At 43.1% G+C, this 18,253-nt stretch overlaps 1 protein-coding gene across 6 annotated transcripts; it reads right to left on the reverse strand.

Annotated features, from left to right (window-relative positions):
• Nucleotides 1-492: 492 nt before the first annotated feature.
• On the reverse strand, nucleotides 493-14,459 carry LOC147623752 (beta-glucosidase 25-like). 6 transcript variants are annotated; one of them, XM_086820356.1, is made up of 15 exons: nucleotides 14,331-14,459; nucleotides 13,172-13,380; nucleotides 13,004-13,070; nucleotides 4,594-4,652; nucleotides 4,387-4,462; nucleotides 4,172-4,243; nucleotides 3,956-4,012; nucleotides 2,760-2,853; nucleotides 2,386-2,647; nucleotides 2,184-2,299; nucleotides 1,851-2,071; nucleotides 1,682-1,719; nucleotides 1,441-1,564; nucleotides 1,238-1,343; nucleotides 493-1,128 (listed from the first exon to the last, which is right to left on the reverse strand). In XM_086820356.1, the coding sequence occupies exons 2-15, from the start codon at nucleotides 13,304-13,306 to the stop codon at nucleotides 822-824; spliced, it is 1,734 nt and encodes a 577-aa protein (XP_086676482.1). In that variant the 5' UTR covers nucleotides 13,307-13,380; nucleotides 14,331-14,459; the 3' UTR covers nucleotides 493-821. The 6 variants fall into 6 exon arrangements, with proteins under 6 accessions (XP_086676482.1, XP_086676483.1, XP_086676484.1 ...); XM_086820357.1 differs by lacking the exon at nucleotides 14,331-14,459 and adding an exon at nucleotides 13,755-14,078; XM_086820358.1 differs by lacking the exon at nucleotides 3,956-4,012.
• Nucleotides 14,460-18,253: the final 3,794 nt, after the last annotated feature.

Here is an 18,253-nt window from a genome sequence, read left to right on the forward strand (position 1 = left end):
GGTCAAAGGAAGAAATTCATAATTCCCATCTGGAATATTGCTTCTACTTTGTGGTATACACAAAGTGCTATATATTCCCACTGAAAAGCACATTCCTTGCAGAACTGATTGAGGATCTAGTTAGTCTATTTCAGCACTCGGTATTTCATGTACTTATAGTGTCCTGCTTTTGGTCTCATAGACCCATTGGTTCTTTTGAGATCGTTAATACAATTCTCTCAATCTCAAAATTGGAGGCAAGCCCCATGAGAATTTCGTTTGTTTATCACCACCTTGGGCATACATTCTTGATCTGCATGCACGTAGTTGATAATTGTAGAACAATAATCCAAGGGGACGACTTCTTCAGCCAATCAACGCACTCCATGAGTACAATGAGCACAAGTGTTTGTCAGGACTATTTTGAAGGTTTTTAAGGTAATGCTTGAGTTTGACGTGTGTCTCTGAATCTGTCCACTCTCCCGCACACGTTTTGCCTTTAGAGACTTTACATTTTGAACAAGGCACTGAAGAGCAATGCATTAAAATCAAAGCCTCGAAAGGGCATATGGCATAGGTTTGATGTTGTGAAGGTTACACACAAAGGCAGGGGCAAACCTCACACCTGATGGGCTTTAAATGTGTCATATAATGATCTTCACACTCACTATGTAGTTCATTGAAATACCTACAGTTATGATTGTTCTTTATTAAGTTCTTGGATTCTAAAACCTGAAATCACCCAGTACTTGGAACCAGCTTTTCTATGTCCTGTTTAGTAGTTTTAAGTTCGGCTTCTGGAATGCATCTGACCTCATATCAACTTTGCCAGTGTATAATCTCTACTTTCTACTGCAGTTATCAAGAGCAGTTTGAAACAGCCAAGAGCTTTTGCAAAGCTGGATTAGCACTCCAAGTCCTAGCCAGTAGCAGGATTGACAATCGCGGGATTTCACCACCTTCGATAGTGATGATGAATTTTTCACAAGAAAATTATGATACCATTCCGCTGACCTTTTAGAATAGCGTCTTTCCTTATCCGCAAAATCCACATAATAAAGACCAAACCGACATGCCAACCCAGAATTCCATTCGAAATTGTCCATAAGAGACCAAGCAAAATACCCTTGCACATTGTAGTCGTGTTCCCTAACACACACAAAAAAAGGAACAATCCCTTAAGTTAGACGCCACATGATCACTAACTGCACACCTGCATTTGGATTGAGGATACTGATAAAGAGAATCAAGTGATGACTTTATGAAGTTTGCCAGGTGTTGGAGTGTGGCTTTCAGGTATTCTATTCGCTTCCAATCATTGCAAGCAACGTCAAAAGGTAAGCTCCACTCCATATCCATTGTACCTATAATCATTTGTAATGACATGTTACCACAACATCAAAATAGCATAAGATCGATAAAGTTGAACATAGAAAAGTACATAAAACCTATGTGATGTACCATTCTCGGTTATAAGGATCGGCATTTTTGCAATATGTTCCTTGCCATACCGCTTCTCTATCCATGCTAACATTTTGGGCAGCGCCCATGGACAGTTGTAAACCCAACCGAGATCAGGTGGACCCTGCAGTGATTAGAAAAAACACCAACATTACTTCCAATTTTATTTTGCTTTATGTTTCATTAAAAAAGTGCAATCAAGAGAGATCCTCCCACTCCTCCTTGACATTCAATCACCTACAAGGCGCTCTCCTATAAGCTTTCCATCAGGATCTGAATCTGCAAGAAAGATACCATGAGAAAAGTGTTGGTTTGAGGTCTTCCATTTAAGTATATTAACACACCAGCGCGCACACACTCTGCTGCCCTATCTTTTGTTATACATAAATACATAATGCCATTCTACATACACTCCGTGGTAGCCATTCGATCAGTTTCATGCCACCTCTGACCAGGATCAGGATCAGCCTCTGAGTTCTTAGCATAGTTAGCCGTGTAGTAGTTATAACCAATGAAGTCTACACTTCCCTGTAGGTTTTTACGCTCCTCGTCAGTGAAACTTGGAAGGCGACTTCCTGCTCCCTTTCTCATTGATTCTGGATAATCCAAACCAAAGAGAGGATCTAAAATCCTGTAGCAAAGTCTTCCTTTGTCAGGAGTTTTTTGGTGAAGTTTCAACAATCAAAATTTTCTGTTAAAGCTTTGTTGTAAATGTGTCATTTCAAGAAGAGTAAGAGCTTTACCATGCTATGTCAAATTCAACACATCTTTGCGCTGCATCTATGTCTTGTCTTGTGTCAGTGTAAGGCTCATACCACCTACCATCGACCACCATCCCAATTCTACCTTTTTGCTGGGCCTGCATTAGCTAGCTTAAGCTGTATGAAATGATGCTCTTTTGGTGTAAAAGCTACACTACACTATCCTAGCGAGGTGGGAAATAACCTGGAAATTTTTTCTGTAAATTTGTACGGCCGCAGCATGTGCAAGTAGCGCATTATGTGCCACTTCATATGGCTCAGTGCTAGAATCTCCCACATTCCGCTGTGCCTTGCTTACGCCAGAGATTGAACACCTTCCGGGTGCTTTAGTTCCATTTCCATAACCCTCTACTGCAAAGGTTCTGATTTCATTGAAGGTTACCCAACTCTTCACTCTGTCTCCAAACAGCTTGAAGCAGGTCTCTGCATAATGTGCAAAGTGTTTCCTGAAGGAAATATCAGCCTGAGAGAATCAAAGCTTTGATCAACAGACAAGATCTGTATGAAGGTTGTAAATCAACGGAATTGCAAATACATGTATGATAAGAAAACGCTTACACAATTTCCTTTGTGCGCCACCCTTTGACATTAACATTGTTCTCAAGAGGTAGGGGCAAATCCCAATGGTATAAAGTTGCATATGGTTCGATACCTGTATGGAAGGGCACAACAGAGCTCACAAACAAGCAAGTAATTAAATAACGGCCTGTGAGGTGTCAAAGTAAAGAATAGTTTGCACCCTTTCAAGTCTCTTGAGCAAGAGGTTTTTGTACTGGAACACCCATGCTTACTAGAATCCCCCCGCAAGATTACTTGTGTGCTATGGGCAGCGGAAGACTCAGAAACACAATCACATACAGTAATTGTTCTGGAGTACAAGCATGATCAATTCTGCTGATCCCAGCCCAAGTTGCCGAAGAACTTCAATGGCCAGATGCAAATGCTGGCAGCCAGATCTCCTCACTTCTTCCAGTCGCCTGTGCTCTGGTGAAGGGCAGCTTTGAATGAGGTCTGGGGCACTCATTAATAGGGCCCTGAGGGAGCTAGTCGGCCTGCTGAAAGGGGGTCAGCCTGCTGCAGCTCTACCCGACCTGCTCTATCTGCCCGACGGGACTTGCATGATCTGGGCGGTCTCACGTGGGTGGCCTGGGTGTCACAGTAAAAAACTTTCCATTAAAAGAAAACGTAACAAGGACTTGCATGACCTGGGCTGTCTCACGTGGGTGGCCTGGGTGTCGCAGTAAAAAACTTTCCATGAAAAGAAAACGTAACAAGAAGGATGTTTTGCAAAAGCCAAAACTCAACCTACTCTCTTGCATCGGGCAAAAAACTTGTACTTCTCCATAGCGAAACATATTTCTGTATGACAAGGCAACTTGGGAGTAGGCACCCAAACCTGTCTAGAACATTTGAGAGGCTAGGCGCTGACACTACTAGTAGTGTTAAAATATCCCTCGATAAGCGACTTGCACTTCCTTGACTATATCTTTGCCAGTAGCCATCATGGCATTGATAGTGATACCATATTTCAATATGATTTTGCCAGTAATAATGTATTTAACCCTCCATTTTTTAGCTTGTTTTTCTTAAAAGTATGCAGATGCAAGGGACTGCTCTATATGCGAGAGCATAATTTGAATTTTATATTTATTTGGCAAGAGCCTTGGGCATGACAACACAGATTTATATGCCAAGAACATTGGGCACGACGACAACACAGATTTATATGCCAAGAGCCTTGGGATAAAACATACTTTTAATTATAGGGTGCTTTGTTAAGAGCCTTGGGATATTGCTGCAGGAAATGTGACCTGCTTTAGTTAACAAAAGCTTACACTGCTTATAATTGAGGCAGTTCACAATGTAAAAGAAACCATTTAAAAAACAAGTGTTCAGAAGCTGTACCTTAAGAATAACTAAGCATTCACTTCAACTTCAAGAGAAAATGGGTGAAAAGTATGATGCTCTACCAGCTTGGAGTAGGTGATCGATCACACTGTTGTAGAATGATACACCTTCTGGATTTAGTTCCTGAGTGCCATCTTCAAGAGAAGGAAAGCAAAGGGTAAGGTAAGAGCCTCTTTGCTACTATCCTAGAGTATTTTCACCATGAATTTCACAATAAGATGTTTTGCTTGCTTCAAATTAGAGATGTTAATTTTGATGGTTCACATTTAGAGCTGACCTGGAAAAATGCGTGACCATGAGATGGAAAAACGATATGCATCCACACCCAGCTGTTTTATTAAATGAATGTCGTGCTGTCAACCCCAAAAAAAAAAATCTTGGTCAACCAAAATAAAACACCAATGCTCTTTTCAAGGTTTAAAAGTACTCAGCTAGGAACTGATGCTTTACGCAATCAAGAATGATTAATTTTTCTTAGCCGCGCCTTATAAAGATGATAATGATTGCATGCCACATCTCCTGTACTCCCATCATAAATTTTTCCTGCACTAAAAACCAAACCATAACATGACATTTTGTCTTGCAACTAGACTTCCATTACTAAAGCAAATTATTTTTGTATTGAGTTGAAAACATGATTTATGAAGGACTATGTTGGAGAGGAAAATAACAATATTAAAATGCTATAGAGGCAAAACTAAATATGGTCTAGAATTGAAACACATTTAACAATGACCATGCTCCACACCCACCCATTGTGTGCTTCCCCCTCTACTATTACAACACATGCAGCTCCCCACCTGCTCCAGTCCATGCATCCCTTGCCCTCCTTGTCTCCCCCACCTCCACTAATGTGCTTTGTGCACAACCCACCCGCAACCTTGATCTCTTCTATTTTCTCCAGCTGAGAGGGCCGATATTTTTTTCAATCCTATCCTCTCTTCTTTTGTAATATTTTCTTCTTCTCTTTTTGGTGCAAAGCAGTGGTATGTGACCTTTAAAGCATACACTTATTTAATTATCATCCCCAGGACTCCATGCAGCTGCTTTGACTACCATCCATCAAAGGCAATTCATCAGTGGAAAAATCTCAGGTCGATTTTAGAGTCCATTACTCTCTTTTGATGGAGTCCGAGGTAGTAGACCAGCCCGGGGCCATCTCTCAGGAAACCTGCAGGCCAGCCTACTAGGCGAGCAGGGATGCATCTGCCATCACTGGCATTGAGCTCCTAGACGAGGGCTATTTTCAAAATTTCAAGTTGAAATCAAATCTATGAAGATGGCTAGCAGCATCTGTTAGAAGTCATCTCCTGTCTAGATTTATACACCAGGGCCTTTGTTGTGGGTGTGCCCGCCCTTATGAGGTGTTTTAGCATTTTTCCTCACTCCCCGCATTTTTCCCCTATTTTTTCCCATTTTTCCGTGGTGTGGATGGATGCCAGATGGTTGGCAGGAGCCTATGGTGCTGGCCGACTGCACCCCATGGCTGGCCGACCTGTTTTACACAGTCGTGTAGGTGCTGGTGGCTGGCTGACTTGGTCCTTCAGTCGTGGAGGCTACTACTGCTGGCCGACTGCTTTATGCAGTCGTGGAGAGCCTCTAGCACAGGCCGACTACATCTATGGGGCATATAAATATGCCCCATGCTCCCCACTACCTTTGTATCATATTCGGGATCTTCTTGTGTATATCAGAGCAGAGTTACACGCCTACATCTCTCTCTCTCTCTTGTGCTGTTTTTCTGCATGCGTTTTTGCTCGTGTTCCCAGATCTGGTCATCATCTCCGCTGCGTATTCTGACATGGTATCAGAGCCCTAGGCTCTAGATAGTTCTTGGGATTTGTGTGAGCAAGAGGGGGACTGTTTTGTGGCTGATTGCTGGACTGTTTTGGGCTGATTGGGAAGAGAAGGTGCAAGAGGAAGGCGGGCTGATTGTTGGACAGCCACTTGCAGGTGTTAGTTCTTCTTTGTTCCCACCCAGCCACCCTTTTCAGAGTACATCCCCGCAATGGCAGATCTGTTTGAGATGGCCGAGAGGCATGTGAAGATCCCGACACTCCCCACGTTCCCGATGGACCGTCAGTTGGACGGGAGTAACTACGGCATATGGAAGGTTATGATGGAATCTGTTCTGGAGTCTTACAACCTCGCCGATTTCGTCGTTGTTGGGGTTCCACGGCCGGAAGTTGAGGAAGGGGAGTTACCGTCAACCCGAAAGGACCGGGAGGCTCAGACACAGATGTGGGATCGTGTCAACGCCACGGTCCGTTCGTTTATCTTTCTCAACTGCACACCGCAGGTAATCAATCATGTAAAGCACATGACGTTGGCCACAGGTATATGGCAGCATTTGGCCTCTCTTTACAACAGGGTATCGCCCATGAAGAGGATTTCCTTGGAAGTACAGATGCGGGTTATGAACCCTGCAAAGTCGTCGACGATGCGGGAGCATATTAACAAGCTGCAGGCTCTTCAGCAGGAAGTTCTTCAGGCTTGGAAGGAGATATCGTCAGAGGACATGGCCATAACGTTGCTGTCACACTTGCCCTCTTCGTACTCAGCATTTTACTCGTCTTTGATTACCAGTGTGGCAGGCTCAGCACCATCGCGTGGGAGGAGCTTGTGCCCATGGTCCTGGACCAGGAGGAACGATTCACGAACCCTCCTCAGGGTGGAGGTTTGGAGGCCTTAACTGGCCAACAGTCGAAAGGCCGTCACTCGGGCAAAGGGAAGGCTTCATCGGAGAAGTCTTCTGAGAAGAAGTCCGACGCTGACCGCGAGAAACTGAAGGCAGAGAGGACCTGTAATGATTGTGGCGAGAAAGGCCACTATTGGAGGCAGTGTCCCAAGCGGAAGACCGAGAAGGGTGAAGACTCCTCAGCGCAATCATGAAGACTCCGGCTTTTGTGCACCTGGAGGTGATGGACACCGATGCTTCATTTTCTTCAGGCAGGGAGGAGATTGGAGGACTCTCCGCAACGGATACTCGGGAGTGGATTCTCGATAGTGGTGCTTCCAGGCACATGACTCCTTCCCGTTCCGGTTTACAAGATCTCTGCAGGCTTTTTGGTCACATTCTTACTGGGGATACGTCCACTATCCCAGTTCATAGTGAGGGCAGGATGGAGATAGTTCCCAATGGCAAAGGGGGGAAGCATTCCTCCCAGGTGTCGTATGTTTCGGCACTTGGTTTTCATCTGTTGTCAATGCATCAGGTTTGCAAGACTAGCGTACGGGTGGAGTTTGATGAGCATTTTGTTGCTCTCCGGGACAAAGCAACAGGCCAAGTGGTTTGGGAAGGTGGAGTGGACAATGGAGTTTACAAGCTTTCAGCACTCTCTCTCCCAGGTCCTCAGGTTTGTGATGAGTGGCAGTCTGGTAATGGCCACTTGTGTGTGGATACGCTGCAGGTGCAGGCTTTTCGAGACCGATAGCTTACCAGTAGATGGCAGCGGTTGGCAGGAACTTTCCAGTACTGATGTTGGTGGTTCTTGTGTTCGTGAGTTAGAGGAAACTGAACAGGTCACTTATGCTTTGATGTCTCGTCGTGTTCGGGACAAAGAATCTCCAGTAGATGAGGATGTTCTTTCCACGGGGACCTTTCGGAAAGCCAGGCAGGTGGCAGTTGATTACTTGCAGAAGGAGGTGCATACTCCATGCTTTGTGGTTCCGGATTCAGAGGGGGTGGTTGACAGGTTTCAGAAGGCCTTCCGTGGTCTTCATAAGGTTTCCAGGACTTGTTTTTGCACCGTAACAGGTGTTGATCCTTGTGAGCAGTGTGATGCCTCTTTGACTCAGAAGCAGAATGGTTCATTGATCTGGTTGATGGACACCAGATTGGACGGGAGCTTCCTGATGAGGCAGTTGAGCTCATGGTTGCAGATGACTCTTTGGGAGGCAGGATTGCGTTTCCTGTGATTTCTGCGGCATGCGAAGGATCATGGACTCTTGTATACACAGGAGGGGGATTGTTGGATGGAGTCCGACTCCACGGTTGGAGTGACTCAGTTTGGGGAGGAGATCCTAACACGAGGAGCTCTACTTCAGGCCCAGGAGCATGTTGTTGGAGCAGTAGTTGGAGACAGTCATCTTTTGCCTTGTCGAGAACAGAGGCAGAGTACCGGGCTGTTTGTGATGCTGCTTGTGAGGCGGTGAGGATGCAGAGGTTGCATTGCAGGTTTGGGCTTCCACTAGAGGAACCCATGGTCATCCAAAGGCACTTTGTTCGTGAACAGATCGTTGCTGATGACATCCTGCTAGAGTTCTGTTCGACGAAGGACAGTACGGTGGACCTCTTCACGAAGTCGCTCTCTCAGGATTTGCTCAGGCGGCACCCCAGCTCCCTGTGGTTGGTTACACAGCCGGGAGCTGAGAGGGGGTGTTAGAAGTCATCTCCTGTCTAGATTTATACACCAGGGCCTTTGTTGTGGGTGTGCTCGCCCTTATGAGGTGTTTTATCATTTTTCCTTACTCCCCGCATTTTTCCCCTATTTTTTTCCATTTTTCCGTGGTGTGGATGGATGCCAGATGGTTGGCAGAAGCCTATGGTGCTGGCCGACTGCACCCCATGGCTGGCCGACCTGTTTTACACAGTCGTGTAGGTGCTGGTGGCTGGCCGACTTGGTCCTTCAGTCGTGGAGGCTACTACTGCTGGCCGACTGTTTTATGCAGTCGTGGAGAGCCTCTAGCACAGGCCGACTGCATCTATGGGGCATATAAATATGCCCCATGCTCCCCACTACCTTTGTATCATATTCGGGATCTTCTTGTGTATATCAGAGCAGAGTTACAGGCCTACATCTCTCTCTCTCTTGTGCTGTTTTTCTGCATGCGTTTTTGCTCTTGTGTTCCCAGATCTGGTCATCATCTCCGCTGCGTATTCTGACAGCATCTACAGCAGAGCTGCATGGCTCCACTGCCTATTTTGCCTCGTGATAGAATAGCTTTCGTTCAATATTGACTCACCGCTCTCCAAGCCACATTCTTGGTCTCAACGTGCTTCCCAACACAGCAGCACAATCTTCTCCTTGATCTTCACCACATCAGATTATTTCCCAGGAATGTTGTACCAACCTTGGCATACATAGACAGTATTACATCACTCAGGCTCATCTACCCCATTCTAGAGCTAGTTTTCGGGAACTTTGGATCCCTAGTCATGATCATTCCACTTTTCTTTGATGGGTGCACCCCAGAGTGTTCTGCTTGTTACCAGATGTGTCACCCACCTACACAGGATAGACCAGCTGGGCAGCCCCGTGGACGGCCAGGTAGGTCAGGTGTGAGCACACTGGTTGTGCCACTCAGGCAGGGCACCAGGTCAGGTAGGCCTAGTCGGGCAGCAGTTCTACAGACCAGTCCTCAAGGGCCCCTATAGATAGACTCCCTGGCCTCCTCACTTAGCATCAAGTAATCTGCAAGCCCTCCTCTTCAGAAAGCTATCTTAAGACGATTGGAAGAAGCAGGAAGCACATCTGCAACCAGCATTTGCACAGGACCAGCTGGTTTACTACAACTTGGGTTAAGATTAGCAGAGTTTGATCAATCTTTGTGCATTAAAACATTATTATCTGCATAAATACAAGTTAGAGTAGGATACTTGTGATGAATTGTGGGTGCTGCAAGTCTTCCAATCTGCATCCTTCTCTCTTCACACTTTCATTGCAACAATGGTCTTGCAAGATAGGACATTTGGTGAAGCAATGTTGTCAGCCAAAAAGGCAGTCTCAACAGCCACCCCAATGCCCAGCCCGCTGTTAGGAAAAATAGTGGTGTAATGTGCACATAACATCACATAATATATTAGGGATAGTGCACATAAATAAGTGCTAGGCACTTTAGGTATATATATATACCTAGATGAATCCAGGAACATGCCCAAATTCACCTTATAAGAAAGTGTAATTTATAACCTCGTGGTAGTCATCCACAAGACAATAAACCATCAACTCCATCATCCATAGTATGGACTAGATACTACAACATCCCCACTAACGTCATCAGTGCCCAATAGTGGGTGTAGGACTTGGTATCAATATGAAAACTTCACAATGTGAAATTTGCATGTCCGCTAATACAACATAAAGATATACCTAGATGAATCCAGGAACATGCCCAAATTCACCCTATAAGAAAGTGCAATTTATAACCTCATGGTAGTCATCCACAAGACAATAAACCATCAACTCCATCATGCATAGTATGGACTAGATACTACGACATCCCCACTAACATCATCAGTGCCCAATAGTGGGTGTAGAACTTGGTATCAATATATGCTCCCACACACACACCCCCCACACGCACACACAACATACATTCATACAAAGGTCTGTGTACTGAGTTTCTATCAGAGCTCCGGAGATACAAGGCAGACTCAACCATAATGAAGCCTAGCACTTTAGGTGTTAGGTTTAATGAATGGTTGTAAACATTAGTCTAGCACATATAGCACTTAGATTAGTATAGGTACACATAAGTGCACACCTAGATGTACACGTGGCATGAGAGCATTTACTTGCTATAACCTTTACATACATGTGTCATTATTACTATATGGGCCAAAGGCCATCTCTTGTAATAAAAGGAGGATTATACTTAAATAGAAATTGTGCTTTCCCAACTTCACGTGTTGATTAATCTCCCTTAATCCCATCCCTGTGCTGCTGGTCATCATCCTCTCTCTCTCTCTCTCTCTCTCTCTCTCTCTCTCTCTACGGGGCCTGCACCTGAGGAGTGCCAAGCGCCACCATTCCTGCTGGTTCAGAGCTGCTGCCGCTACCTCAGAGCCAAGCGTGCCGTTGCCCAAAGCCAGTCACGGTTGCTTCAAAGCCCAGAGCTGCCAGTTCCACCACCTTCCCCTGCCACTTCGGGTGGGGGTGGCACTAGCAGAGAGGGTCCGCTAGTTCGGGCAGCGCCACCCCTTTCCACCGCCTCCACCAACACCCAGGGTGGCGCAAGTGCAGGGGGGCCGCCTACTCCAGCGGCACCGCCCAACTCCGTCTGCCTCAGGCAAGCTGGCCACATGTCTGCCACCTTTCTAGAGAGCGACTCTCCTGACTACCTGCTGGTCTGTTTCACTCGCTGCTTTTGGGGACTGTGACAGGCAGATTGCCTATCATTCTATCAGCAGCTATACGTCAGTCTGCACCAGCCATCTGAAGAGCAAGGGGCCGCTGTTCAGAGAGCTATTTCATAGGTGCTGCTGCCTGGAGACCTGCTGGTAGGACGCTGCTTCTGCTGCTTGGAGGTCTGCACTTTCTGACGCCTACATACAACCACAAGGTATTCAATGTTTCAAAGGCTTTGTGGGGAGCATAAAGAAGAGAATAGAGGAATATCAGTACACACCATCATCAGGTTTTACAGAGGTAAATCATCTTGATGTTTCTTTGACCTGCATTTATCAGTTTTTGGTGAAATCAAAAGGATTGTCTGCTGTATTTTTGGGGATTCTTGTTTATAAGGAGAAAGTCAGTGAAGTGTGAGCATCACAATCCCAGAACATTTCTTGTTCACTTCCCGTAGTTCAGCTCATTCAAATACACGTCATGTTCTTAGTGTATTTCTGCAACTGCATCTAACTTCAGTTCAAATCCCTGTGTTTTAACACATTCTCGTATTCTCTTACCATCATTTGGGGGTACAGAGTCTCTGGTCAAGGGGGGAGCAGCTCTCTAGTTTTGTTTTTGCCCAAGGTATGAGAGATCAAGTTGTGTGGGGATTATGGCACAAAGGGGTCAAGATGTGTTGGGCTTTCTTTCCACAAAGATAGCCTGGATGGGTCAAACTATTCTTTGTGGAGCTTTACGATCAAAAGCATTTTGTTAGCCAAGGGGTTATGGAAAATTGTCTCTAGTGATGAACCACATCCTCCTTCGGCAGAACCATTCGCAAAACCTAGGACTATTATTCGAGTGGTTGCAGCAGCTGGTCCACAGGCACCTACTCTAGATCAAAGAAGGTGTGATTCTCGTGATGCCCAAGCCATATCAGTAATTGCCCTTTTCAGTAAAAAGATCCATCATACCCCACATCCGGTCATGCGGGACATCCAAAGCCGCATGGGAGGTCTATGAAGCCATGTACCAAACCCGTAATGAAGCCAGAGTTCTTTTCTTGAAAGCGGGAGTTGGATAACCTCAAGATGAATGAGGGAGATTCAATAGCAGATCACCTAACAAAAGTGAAGGATCTCAAAGAACAGCTCCTCAACATTGATGAAATCATAGAGGATATGCAGCTTGTAACCACTACCCTCAACTCCTTGCCTGACTCCTATCTCAGTTTTCATACATCCATCAACCTGTCCATGAGAAGTTGTGCAAACCCTTTTATCTTTTGTTGAGTTGATTGGATTACTTCTTTAAGACGAGCAGACGAGGAAGAACAATAATTATCGAGGGGAAGAACATGCTTTTCTCGCTAAAGGCAAGGTGGATTCTGGATCACAAAGTGAAACATCCAAGAAGAAGAAAGGGAAACATCACTACTGCCACAAGGCTGGACACTACATCACTGAGTGTCGGAAGTGACTTCCCAACGAGAAGAAAGAAGCTGAAGATGAAGCTGCTAACTCAACCTCAAGAAGCACAAGAAAGATGATGCCCAACTTGTTGACACAGGCTGGGTTTTCTAGACACATGCAAGGAGATGGCCCATATGAAAAAACACACCACTTTCTAGAAAGCCTCTTCTTCGGTTTCAGCTGGATTTTAACAAATTTTCACTTTCAACTACACACATGTACAATGAAGAGAGCAGATAAACTCCCATGCGTGATTTAACATTTAGAAATTTGATTACTTCTGATACAAGTGCAGTTTGATGTTTTCACTCAAGCTTTCTTAGTAGAAATCTGCCACAGACATTGATCTGAAATGGTGAGCAATCACCTGGAGTGTGTGAAAACTCGTCCCAAATACTCAATCCTCTTCCAGCTTCAAAGGCTGCTCCCTCAATCTATGGGATCAATAAATAATTGAATGTTGTTAAGCTTTAAATGCTAAGCATGACTGATTAAATAAGTCTTGATTTAAAAATATCGACAAAAAGGAACTGACTTGGTACGCAGCTGTTGCGACCCCAAATCGAAATCCAGGAGGAAAGTCACTCCGGCTTAGCTCTTCATCCTTTGAACTAAACAGTTGTGAATATTTGGCAGCAGAATCCATCCACATTGAAGATAATCTTTCCATAATGGTGGAAATGATAAAAATGCATAAATTTTCCTCGGGATTGTTTGCAAAAATGGCACTAAATTTGAATGAATCTGAAAATTCATCATCTTGATCAGTTATCAGAATCATCACTTTATGCATCCGTTATCTTTTACTACTAACTATACAGATAACCATGCACTTGAATGTAGCTTACTAACTTTGCATGTGAATGTAGCTTAAAATGACCATGCATGTTTACATAATATGAATATGGATGTGAATATAGCTTACATTAGCTGTAATTATGCATTAAATGTACCTTACTATTGACTATGCATGTGAAAATGGACTTTCATTCTAGCTGTAGAACAACTCAATGTTGCCATCTCATACATAGAAGCTAAAAGTATGAAGTGTAAATTATTTTGGTGGACTGGGAGACAAGTAATCATGCAAAAACTGCCACAAAGGTGCCCAACAATACCCAAAACTATCACGGATATCAGGTGTCACTCAGCTAGGGGATCCCACAGAAATATGCTCTCGTGTCCAGTCGCATTCCCCAAAAACAGCGTATCAAGTGCCCGCTTTTCAGGCTCCCAATGGCCATTTCCTGCGCCTTCTGTGATAGCCCAGAATTCTGGCGATTCTGCAGGGGGGCTCTCAGCTACCGCTGGTCGCCTCCACCTGCAGAATGACCATTCTGTACTCGTAGACACAATAGCGAGTGAAAATCTCCAACAATCAGCCGAAAAATAAACATAAACCAACATGATATGGGGGTATATTTTGCCAAAACAAAATACCCAGATACCAATAGGGGGTATGATTCTCCAACAATTGCCCGATGATACCCCTTATTCAATACGCACAAAATGGTGTATGAGGGGTAGCACTTCTGCAAGAATTTCCACAGAAAGGCCCAACAAGATCGATAAAACCTTTGCACAGATGCTGAGTACTAATGGCTATCTCTGCAAATTTTGAATAGCCCAAAAGCCAAAATTGTGATGTAGAACCGATATTGAAGAGCACATGAGGGGATTGTGGCCAAGCATACCTGGTTGTTTCTTGGGCGTTCAAAAGGGGAAGTTCACAGCAAATGCTTTTCTTCTGCACAGTGCACCTTCTACCAATTCTCTTTTTGTGGGCATCGTCCATCACCTCTGTGTCTGAAGCGGACAAACCGTATCGATCCGATATATCGTAAAGAAATGTATAGGAGGGAATCTTACAGATCATCTTTAGACTCTCGTGCGGAAAAGAAAGGACTGAGACTTGAGCGATAATAATGCTATACCCACCATAGCCCAATTCTCTTTTTGTGGGCATCGTCCATCACCTCTGTCTGAAGCGGACAAACCGTATCGATCCGATATATCGCAAAGAAATGTATAGGAGGGAATCTTACAGATCATCTTTAGACTCTCGTGCGGAAAAGAAAGGACTGAGACTTGAGCGATAATAATGCTATACCCACCATAGCCCAGTTGCAGTTGGTGGTGTTGGACAACTTTGTGAAGAGATAACTTATCCTAGGACATAATGATGAGAGGTTTAGTAGGCCATGATCCACTGGAGTTCAAGTCTCACCGTTGGTCGTATATGTCCTCGTGTTGCATTCTACCGACGTTAATACCTCTCTCTTTTTCTCTCTCTCGTTTATACACACACACAAAATCTCTTTGCTTATGCGAAAGCTATTGATTGGCCAAAATATACACACATATATATAAATATATATACATGCAATTCTGTGTATGCATACATGCGGAGACAAAATAATATAGAGATCCATATACATACACACATACATGCATACTTTAGGAACTGGCACACATATAAACATATATACATATACACATACATCTACAATGTCTATCCATATATATTTACATACACACACATATATGCCTACATACAGATACACACATTTATGTTTTTGTAAATATATATGTTCACATACATACATACATTATATATATGCATTCATATGTGTGTGTGTGTGTGTGTATACACACATAACAACATCCATATGTACCCATGCATAGAAGCAATCAAGTATACATACATGTATATGCATATTTAACTTATCCTTATGTAAATGCATATATAAGTAGGTAAAGAGTCTATATTTGCACATATATGTGTACATAGTACTCACATAGACTACCTATACATATGAACAACATCTATCTATCTCTAGACATACATAAGTACAAACATAGCATACATGTACCTATACACTTACATTTACTTATCTACATACTCACACATCTATACCTATACCTAGTGGCATGACTCGTCCCTAACGGGCAAAGAGTATTCTTGTATACATAAAAACAAAAGGCTCGTCCTCGGGGGTGAGTAGAGATAAGCCTTATATTTGAAGTCCATTTTGGGCCTCATGGCCCTCAACTTGCCAACCTATATATATACAGACCATGCTTCCCATATATATCCATGTAGAAGCTCCTAAAGCACTTACATTTCTTTGAATAAAGCACCAAACTTGGCATAAATATACATCTCACATTCCAACCCAATATAGTGTTGACAATCTTAACACATCTGAGTAAGCATTAAAATAATCTTCGGGCGACTGGATTATCTCTCCTTGGAAGCCTGTGTACTCCTTGCCTCCATCTATCCAAAAACGTATTTAAGATAATAACATTAGCTATTGCAAGACTTAATTTATGCCGATAAAAAAGCAAAAAGATAAAACCTTACAAAACTCATTCGGTGGATCAACATTTGAGATGACTGGCGTTTCAACAGGCTTGTAGACATCAAAACGGAATATTTTGTAATGTCTAGTGCCTATGCACTAAATATCTAACTTATTAGGCTTTCCATAGTTTACAAACATTACATGTACATGAAGCTGATCCACAATCTTAGTAGCTGGTAAATTCCAAGGAGCCCAAAACTATCGTTGTGAGTATCTCGACCGTACAAACCTAACAATAATCTAGATTCCAAAAAATAAAGATATTCCTTGTTACAAAAAAGAAAATCAATAATTATTTTTATTGACATAAAACACAAAAGCTACATAAAAAGCTAGTTTTCATACCATAATACACATGTTGAAAACATGCACACTTATAGAAAGACAACATAGATAGCACATGCCACATCTTTGCAAGCATTCTCCTTTCAAATGCTTACTTGATTGATATAGAGATATCTAGGAATGTAGTCTGCCATTTGTAGATTGTTGTATCAATAGCTCCTTCTCTACCTTTTAGCTATAGATTACATTTACATTCTTCTGCATGCCATTTGCAATACCTCTTTATAGACAACATTGACTATGTAAACTTTGTTTGAACCTTCTATGTTGCTTTTATATTTCGCAGTATCCTTTGCACAGACTTTCACTACATCAGATAATCTAACACGTAACATAGAACATACAACTGTCCATATGCGAATACTTGTGTGGCCAAATAAAGTCCCAACACACTCAACGTTTGTCCTTGGGACTTATTTATTGACATACCAAAAGCTATCCTCACAAGAAAATTGTCTCCTTCTCATGTCAAAAGGCAATTCAAGCATAGTTGGTATGAATATTATCTTGGGAATACATACCATGTCTCCAATGTTTGTATCTATAATAATTTTTTCTTCTATCACCTTTGAGTGAAATTGCTTGCATATCAGTCTAGTACCATTGCAAAGTCCCCGTCGAGGGTCCAAATTACAGAGCAGCATGATAGGAGCATTCATCTTTAGAAGCAAACAGTGAGGTGGATACCTACCACCTAAATTCAAACTATTCAAGTACTTAATTGGATACAATATTCGATCATTCTCAGATGAAACAACAGTGTCTACACTAAGGTATTCTCTTTCAGGACCGGTAATGCACTCAAGACTAGTTCATTGATCTCATCGACCTCTAGATTTCGTGGTGCAAGAATAGCACGGTCTCTTTGAAGAAGCATGCATAATCCTCCACTCTTTGAACATCTTTGTACACCCATTCAACCAAACTCAAAAGAGAGCTTCCATAGATCAACATTTGTGGTGGAATTACCACTCTACCTTGATTGTTTATATGGCCTAAAGAGCCATCTCCAATTTGTAACGTCCATTTGACAAATTCTAGTTTTGTACAATCATATGCACTCTGTCTGACCCGCATGTTTTGGGTGAGCTTTGAAACATTCACATATCTCCAAATATATGACTGGCACAACGTTGCATTAACAACCCCTTTGCCACAACTGGTAAGATTTGCATGAAGTCACCACCAAAGAGCATAATTTTTCCACCAAACAAAATATCACTTTGCATAATGTATTTTAATGTCATGTCCAATGCTTGATAGGCATACCGATGCATCATTGGAGCCTCATTCCCAAATGATCAACCTTGCAAGCTTCAACACCTCAACCAATGGGCTATTACCTTTGATACCACATGTGCTAAAAGCATTGAGAACCAATGGGATTTTGAAGCGTGAGTGTATTGTACGACCATTTAAAAGTAACAATGCAGCACTTCTGGACGATGCACATGCCAAAGCAACTTGATTCTCTCCACGTAATCGAGATAGCAAGGTATTATAAAGATATGTTTTGCCTTATCCACCTGGTCCATCAAGGAAAAAAACACCACCATTATTCAAAGCAATAACCTCAAGGATAGTATCAAATGCTCTTGATTGACAACTATTTAGACTCCTTTCCATGGATATAGATAAATCAACCTATTGAACTAAATCAAACATCATCTCTTCCATCAGCAAACCATTGTTGACAGTAACTCTTAGTCTATCAGGAATAGGCAACCCTTCAAAATCATGTAGCCGTTTGCCATATTGCTGTGAGCTCTTGCATGTGCAACAGAGCTTAGTTCTTTGCTATAGAAAGACAAACACCAACATCAGCACACGCTCTCTACAAGCCATGAAAAAAATCATTTGAAAGTTCAGTGTAGGATTTGCTCCAAAGCTGTCCGAGGGATATA

This window comes from Cibotium barometz, chromosome 26 (genome assembly GCF_041138505.1).
Source record: "Cibotium barometz isolate CiBa-2024 chromosome 26, ASM4113850v1, whole genome shotgun sequence".
NCBI lineage: Eukaryota > Viridiplantae > Streptophyta > Polypodiopsida > Cyatheales > Cibotiaceae > Cibotium > Cibotium barometz.

What these genes read in the sequence shown, in the direction of transcription:
- LOC147623752 (XM_086820353.1), bottom strand. Translation starts at nt 13,429, where the DNA reads ATGCATAAAGTGATGATTCTGATAACTGATCAAGATGATGAATTTTCA. An exon ending in TCGCAACAGCTGCGTACCAA is followed by an intron (nt 13,071 to 13,171) that starts GTCAGTTCCTTT and finishes TTGATCCCATAG; the next exon opens with ATTGAGGGAGCAGCCTTTGA. An exon ending in CGAGTTTTCACACACTCCAG is followed by an intron (nt 4,653 to 13,003) that starts GTGATTGCTCAC and finishes TTTTTAGTGCAG; the next exon opens with GAAAAATTTATGATGGGAGT.